This window comes from Mandrillus leucophaeus, unplaced genomic scaffold (assembly GCF_000951045.1).
Source record: "Mandrillus leucophaeus isolate KB7577 unplaced genomic scaffold, Mleu.le_1.0 Scaffold951, whole genome shotgun sequence".
Classification (NCBI taxonomy): Eukaryota; Metazoa; Chordata; class Mammalia; order Primates; family Cercopithecidae; genus Mandrillus; species Mandrillus leucophaeus.
In genome coordinates this window covers 490,537-498,389 of record NW_012110375.1, presented here as the reverse complement: position 1 = coordinate 498,389, position 7,853 = coordinate 490,537, and the positions used below count along the sequence as shown (strand labels likewise).

Genomic DNA, 7,853 nt, shown 5'->3' with positions numbered 1-7,853 from the left:
GGAGCTTGCAGTGAGCCACTGCACTCCAGCCTGAGCGACAGAGCGAGACTCCGTCTCAAAAAAAAAAAAAAAAAAAAATGTACTCAAACTTTTTTCACTAGCAAAATATTTTAACTGGGAAATCATACAAACTAGCAAATGCCAGAAATCAAATTAGAAAGGAGGAGAAAGTAAGTGTCCACCCACTTTCTTTAGAAATCTATCCACAAAGTTTTCAATCAGTTACTAAAATACGATTGGTGTAATTGCTTGGTTTAGTCCTCAAGATTATGTGTTTTTGTTATCTAACACTGTAATATAATGGGGCCTAAAAATAAATGTTCACACATTTTATTTTATAGCTGTAGCAAAACACATAGTAAGCTTATCAAAACTCATCTCCCCTTCTGAAGTCACCCAAGCAAAGCACATTACATGCCTACTGGAAAGACAGTGCAATGGTTAAGAACATACACTCTGCACTTCGGCTACGTTAGTTTAAACTCCACCCCACCACTTGGAGCAAGTTAGTCACATAATGACTTTATCTGTACTGTTAAGAATTAAATGAGTTAATATATGGTAAAGCATTTAGTGTGGTACTTAACACAGAATAAGTGCTATGTGTAGCAATTACAAATAACGATCTTTCTGCATTAAAAATAGCTGTTACAAACAAGGTATGTTTATAAGAATTTATTTTTAATTGGTTGTTTACAACTATAAATCCATACCCTTAATTCCATATCCCTATAAATCCAATGCTGGCTAGATTTTTAATGATTCCACAGAAACTTACTGAATATAGTATGACTAAACTTCATTTTCCTATTGTTTCTTTTTCTTTTTTTTTTTGAGACGGAGTTTCCCTCTTCTTGCCCAGGCTGGAGTGCAATAGCAGATCTTGGCTCACGGCAACCTCCACCTCCCAGGTTCAAGCGATTCTTCTGCCTCAGCCTCCCGAGAAGCTGGGATTACAGGCATGTGCCACCATACCCGGCTAATTTTGTAATTTTTTAAAGTAGAGACAGGGTTTCTCCATGCTGGTCAGGCTGGTCTCGAATTCCCGACCTCAGGTGATCTGCCCACCTTGGCCTCCCAAAGTGCTGGGATTACAAGTGTGAGCCATCACGCCCGGCCCATTTCCCTATTGTTTCTATGGAATAATATATCAAAAATTCCAACTGGGGAAAGGAAAAAAAAACAACACTTATATTTCTGACCACATTCTCAGGTACTCGAAGTGCCCAGAAATGACTATTAGTATTTTAGACACACACACACACATACACAAGAATCCTTTTATTTTTCTTTTTGGTGAGATAGGGTCTCTTTCTGTCACCCAGGTTGGAGTGCAGTGGTGTGATAACAGCTCACTGCAGCTTTGACCTCCCAAGCTCAAGGGATCCTCCCATTTCAGCCTCCTGAGTGGCTAGGACACAGGGGCACACCACCACATCCAGCTAATTTTTTAATTTTTTGGAGAGACAGGGTCTTGCCATGTTGGCCAGGCTGGTCTCCGGGCTCAAGTGATCCTCCTGCCTTCATCTCTCAAAGCCTCAGATTACATGTATGAGCCACCAAGCCCAGCCCCTTTCTTTTTCTGGAGACACGATTAGGAACTTTTGAAGGAACACTAGTGATTTTTATGGTAGGGATAGGAGTCGGAAGAACATCTGAGGATTGTGAGTCACAGACTTTGCATTTCTTGCTAATGGCTAAGGATTAATAATTTAAAAGCAGCGATGTGAATTTCCTAGAAAAGAGGGAAAATAGTATGTAAATCCATGGATATACATGAATGTAAAACATTCATGGAATGTCAACTTTAGTACCTTACAGTTGACAAACTGTCACCTTTGAATAATGCATTTAAAAATCGAAATCGGGCCGGTCGCGGTGGCTCAAGCCTGTAATTCCAGCACTGTGGGAGGCCGAGACGGGTGGATCACGAGATCAGGAGATTGGCACTATCCTGGCTAACATGGTGAAACCCCATCTCTACTAAAAATACAAAAAAATCAGCTGTGCATAGTGGCAGGCGCCTGTAGTCCCAGCTACTCAGGAGGCCGAGGCAGGAGAATGGCGTGAACCCAGCAGGCAGAGCTTGCAGTGAGCCGAGATTGCGCCACTGCACTCCAGCCTAGGTGACAGAGCAAGGCTCCGTCTCAAGAAAAAAAAAAAAAAATTGAAATCAACCGGGCGTGGTGGCTCAAGCTTGTAATCCCAACACTCTGGGAGGCCAAGGAAGTCTGATCACCTGAGGCAGGGAGTTCAAGACCAGCCTGACCAACATGGAGAAACCCCGTCTCCACTAAAAATACAAAATGGCCGGGCGTGGTGGTGCATGCCTGTAATCCCAGCTACTAGGGAGGCTGAGGTACCTCCTCGCTTGAACCCAGGAGGTGGAGGTTGTAGTGAGCTGAGATTGTGCCATTGCACTCCAGCCTGGGCAAGAAGAGCCAAACTCCGTCTCAAAAACAACAACAACAACAACAACAACAATATCGAAATAACTAAGATATCTTATTCCAACTTTCAGCTGACTTAGAAATTTCAGTCTTCAAGATCACTCAGATATTAAAATAAGACTACAACCCATGCTCATTTCCACTTCTCCAAAAAGTCTCTATGACTAAGATGGTGCAACTCAACAGTACTAATAGATTAAGGAAACCTTTTTTTTTTTTTTTGAGACAGAGTCTTACTCTGTCACTCAGGTTGGAGTGCAGTGGCGCAATCTCAGCTCACTAACAACCTCCGCCTCCCGAGTTCAAGCACTTCTGCCTCAGCATCCTGAGTAGCTGGGATTACAGGCACGCATCACCACGTCCAGCTAAGTTTTGTATTTTTAGTAGAGATGGGGTTTCACCATGTTGATCAGGCTGGTCTCGAACTACTGACCTGGTGATTTTGCCTCGGCCTCCCACAGGGCTGGGATTACAGGTGTGAGCCACCGCACCCGGCCCATATTCTTATGTAAATTAAACAATATTTTACTTAAATGTTTTTTCCCTACAGTTTTCTGTCCAAATTAAACTTACATAATTCATTTTGCATATTATCCCTTGTGCCACTTCTTTGTGTAAACTGTGTCCACATTGAATTTCTCTAAGTCTAATAATCATGCTCATTAACTCAGATTATAAAATGAAGTATGAAATTTGTTTGTTTGTTTTTCTTTTTGATGGAGTCTTGCTCTGTCGCCCAGGCTGGAGTACAGTGGCACCATCTCAGGTCACTGCAACCTCCGCCTCCAGGTTCAAGTGATTCTCCTGCCTCGGCCTCTCCAGTAGCTGGGTTTACAGGCGCCTGCCACCACGCCTGGCTAATTTTTGTATTTTTAGTAGAGACAGGGTTTCACCATGTTGGCCAGGCTGGTCTTGAACACCTGACCTCAAGTGATCCCCACCTGCCTTGGCCTCCCAAAGTGCTGAGATTACAGTTTTTTCTTTTAATTGAAGGAATTTGGAATATGAACACCAGCGCCAAATTTATGTGGATTATCGAGAAACTTTGATATAATGGTTTCTTTCATTAAGCAAAAAGCCCGCTAATTTGCACAGTCTGGTTGGCATTCAATAGTTCATTAATATGAATTATATAGCACAACATATATTTGTCAACATGTATTTAAGCCTTATTTACTCTTATTAATAAACTATGTAGTACAGAGCATGTTTCCAAAGTATAAAAAAGGAAGCATTAGATCAGCTGATTGTCCAAGTTGATTCACTTACAAAATTAGTGTGGTTTTAAAAAATTCAAGAGCTACAATGTAAAAACAAGTAAAATTATATACCTCCAATTAAGCCAAAGAAACCAAAATTAATCTCTTACCTCAAAAAGAATAAGTCAAAAAAACTTTTTAAATTCTAATAATGAAGGATGTAGAATGAAGATAAAGCTACAAAGAAATACGACCCACTGGAGGTAAGATGGCCTTGCCATTTTCACAGACTAATATTAAACCTAATTTTGACCCAGCCACAATTCAAATGCCAACAGAGTAACAGCAGAGTATTGTTTGTCCTAATGTTCAAATTTTTGCCAAATTATCTGTTAAGAGGTAAAATGTTTCCCTTAATTTTCCCTTTCAAGCTTCTCAACAAATTTAATATTTGTGGGCCACATCTTCATTTAACTGAACTCATACAAAGAGAAAACCACACAATAATATCAAACTGAAAATTATATTTTATGCAATGTCCATAGAAAAAAATCATCCAGATACCTATGAATGATGGGATAAGCAGGAAAATCCCTTGGCTCTTTTTAAGTGTTTATGATTATGCACAGCAGAAAAGCATTATGGAAGCTCACAAGCTAGCTGAAGTAAGAAAAAACATGACTTTCACAGCCTTCAGGAGGGGTATCTCAAGCACAATCCAATTCTAATCAGTTGCTTCAAAAAAAAATCCAGGCCAGGCTTGGTGGCTCACGCCTGTAACTCAACACATTGAAAGGCCAAGGTGGGAGGATCACTTGAGTCCAGGAGTTTGAGACCAGCCTGGGTAACCATCGCGAGATTCCATTTCTACAAAAAGTTTAAAAATTATCCGGGCGCGGTGGCCCGCGCCTGTAGTGCCTGCTACACGAGAGGCTGAGATGGGAGCATCTCTTGAGCCCAGGAGTGTGAGGCTGCAGTGAGCTATGATCGCACCACTGCACTCCAGCCCCAGCAACAGAGCAAGACCCTCCACCCTCCACACACCAAATCCGACTGTTGAAAATAATTCTACATAACTAACCTGTGGAAAAGGGTATATTAAAAGTACTAAAATTTTTCAGGCCGAGCGCAGTAGCTCACGCCTGTAATCCCAGCACTTTGGGAGGCCAAGACAGGCAGATCACCCAAGGTTGGGAGTTGAAGACCAGCCTTACCAACATGGAGAAACCTCGTCTCTACTAAAAGTACAAAATTAGCCAGGCATGGTGGCACATGCCTGTAATCCCAGCTACTCGGGAGGCTGAGGCAGGAGAATTGCTTGAACCCAGGAGGCGGAGGCTGCGGTGAGCCAAGATAGCGACATTACACTCCAGCCTGGGCAACAAGAGCAAAAACTCAGTCTCATAAAAAAAAAAAAAAAAAAAAAAAATTCATTTCTCACTAAAAATAAACACTTCGATACTCTCATATATTCTCAAAATACTTTGGTTTCCACCTTTGCACACTTTGTTTTTAGGTTCCCCTACTCCCCCAAATTTAAAGGTAACATCCAAATCTCCCAAAGTCTGCACCAGAACAAATACTGTGGTCAGTGGACCACATCCCTAGGAATTAAGTTCCTTAAGGGTTTACATTCAACAAGGTATAGACTCACATCTTGTATAACTTTGTATCCTAAAGAACACTTGGTACAACACCCTGGATATATCAGGAGCTATTAATATTTACTAACTCAAAATATAGTCCTTCATCACTTTGCAGTTCTGTTCTGTGCTCCTGAAACAAAACTGCATAAACTCTGCAAAACTCAAGGGACCTAAATGTGACAGAAACTTCACAGAATTCCTTATTATTTTATAGTTTACAGTCTTGTAGCCTTGCCCCTATTACCAGATGTAATGCTTTTTACTGACACTAGTATAGTGGGGTAGGAACAGATCTAGACAAAAGTGGACATCAGAACCTGTCAAAGGGGTTTAAAATTTATATTTTACATACCTATCCTTCATTAGTGTTTTATGTAACATTAATGTTCTAAAGTCAGTTATCTGTAGCAACAACTTAAGAGTTTTTCAATCTAATTCCCAGGAACATAAATGAAAACTGGTGCCAATAAAAAAACAAGCAAGCAAGTAAGCAAGCAGAAACGCTGCCTTGAATTCTGACAAAAGGTAAGGATAGTTTACACCAACGCAATGAAAAATAAGCCTTTGTGTAGTCTATAGGAGTTTTTGAAATTGTTTCACTAAAGTCTTTAAAAGTGCCGGGCGCGGTGGCTCACGCCTGTAATCCCAGCACTTTGGGAGGCCGAGGTGGGACGATCACTTGAGGTCAGGAGTTTGAGACCAGCCTGGCCAACATGGTGGAACCCCGTCTCTACTAAAAATACAAAAATTAGCCGGGCAAGGTGGCGCGCGCCTGTAATCCGGATTCAGCTACTCAGGAAGCTGAAGCAAGAGAATAGCTTGAACCTGGGAGGCGGAGGTTGCAGTGAGCCGAGATCACGCCACTGCACTCCAGCCTGGGCGACAGAGCAAGACTCCATCTCAAAAAAAAAAAAAAAAAAAAAAAATCTTTAGAAGTCAAAGCAAACTGGTAAACCATTAGCGAAATCACAAGCTACCATGAAAAGATACACAAAAGTATCTGGCAACCAAAGTCTAGAGGTGGTTCCAGAGTGTGAAAGGTTTTCTGATTGCTAATAAACTCCATTATGCACCCAAGATATCTTCACTTAGCTGTGTCATTTCTAAAAAGGCAACAGAGCCCATAAGTTTCAGTGAGCCAGTCCTGGCAAACTCAAATTATGAAAAAATATACCCTCTGCTTAAAGATTAACTATAAACCTACCCTGGGACCACCTTGCTTCAGTTAAGTTTAAAATGGTGCCTAAATTGAAAGGAAAGCCTGTAGCATAGAGGAAAAAAAAAAATCAAATGGAAAAGTAAATGTAAAAGTTTCTATTTCCAATGAACTGCGTCTCAGAAATCTTCCAGGCGATAAAGACTCGGAAGAACAGAGGGATCTAGCCCCATTCGCATTCTCAGAGGCGTGCGCACTGCGCGGAAAGGATGAATGAATGGAAGACCGGCGCGTGTGAAATGCAGCAGGTCCGGCCGGCAAGCCGACCGGCTACAGCGATCTGTAGGCCTCGCTCCTCCCCCTTCCCTCCTCCATGACAGCCCAGTCCCAAGCATGGAGGGGCGAGGACAATGTGATACCCCTTCTCACCACCACCATCCCTCATTCTACTTGGAGAGCTTCACCGTGACACTCGAGTGTTCTTTCCCACCCTAACCTTTCTCGCCTCCCCTGGCGCAAACACCGGCAACACTCCGGCGCGTTGGATTAACAGGCGCTCGCCCCTCTCAACTCCTCTAAGCGAGGTCGAAGCTCCTCCGCGCGTGCCGCGGTACCACTCCCGCCTAACCCACCCTCCAGCAACACTCGCCCACCAGCTTCACAGTCCACCGGTCTAAGGAAGACGTGCGCGCGCCCCGCACCCGAGCCCCGGGGCTGGGGCTCTGGAGGGAGAGAAAGACTGGCCCAGGGCTCCCTCCTCCATCTCACTCCAGGCCGGCTCGCCGCCCACCCTGCCTGCGGATCCCAGTGCTCGCTGGGAGCCGGCCCCGCGCCTTCCCATCACGAAGACACCATCCCCACACAACTAGCCCAGAACCCCAGCTACCCTCCACCCTGTAGACACCTCGCGGCTCCGCAGGAGGCGCCACGCCGCCCCTCCCCCACACCGCTCCCCCAGTTCTCGGGCCCCCACCAGAAAGTGTGCGCTACACGCCGCCTCGGCCAGCCTCCGGGACGTCCCCACTTGTCCGCGGGAGGTCAGGTCCAACATGAGGGGGAGGGGGCGGCAAGGGGTAGAGTGCGCGCCGGGAACGCAGTCCCGCGGAGTCCCCCAGTTAGAAGGGGGACGGAGCGCGGGGACCCGTGGGGGTGGGGGCCAAAGGCAATACTCACCGGTTCGACAGTCGCCATCTTAGATCGATCTGATCGCACAACCGCTCCAGAAGGGGGGGTAAGAGGAAAAAAATGAGATTCAAACCGGATTGGCCAGCTACTGACCACGTGATGAACGTGTCCGTTTGGCCCTGGCGGCGCCTGCGCAAGACTGCGGCTGCGTGAGTAACGAGAGGCTTCTGGGAAGTGGAGTCTCTCCCCCACCTTTTTTTTTTTTTTTAAGGCAAAT

At 44.6% G+C, this 7,853-nt stretch overlaps 1 protein-coding gene across 1 annotated transcript in view; it reads right to left on the bottom strand.

The window, feature by feature from the left end:
* Positions 1-7,616, bottom strand: part of EIF4E (eukaryotic translation initiation factor 4E) — a 54,590-nt gene extending 46,974 nt beyond the window's left edge. The window contains 1 exon segment of the mRNA XM_011970551.1: positions 7,425-7,616. Coding sequence (XP_011825941.1) covers positions 7,425-7,502 — 78 coding nt within the window. The 5' untranslated portion in view covers positions 7,503-7,616.
* Between the last annotated feature and the right edge of the window lie 237 nt (positions 7,617-7,853).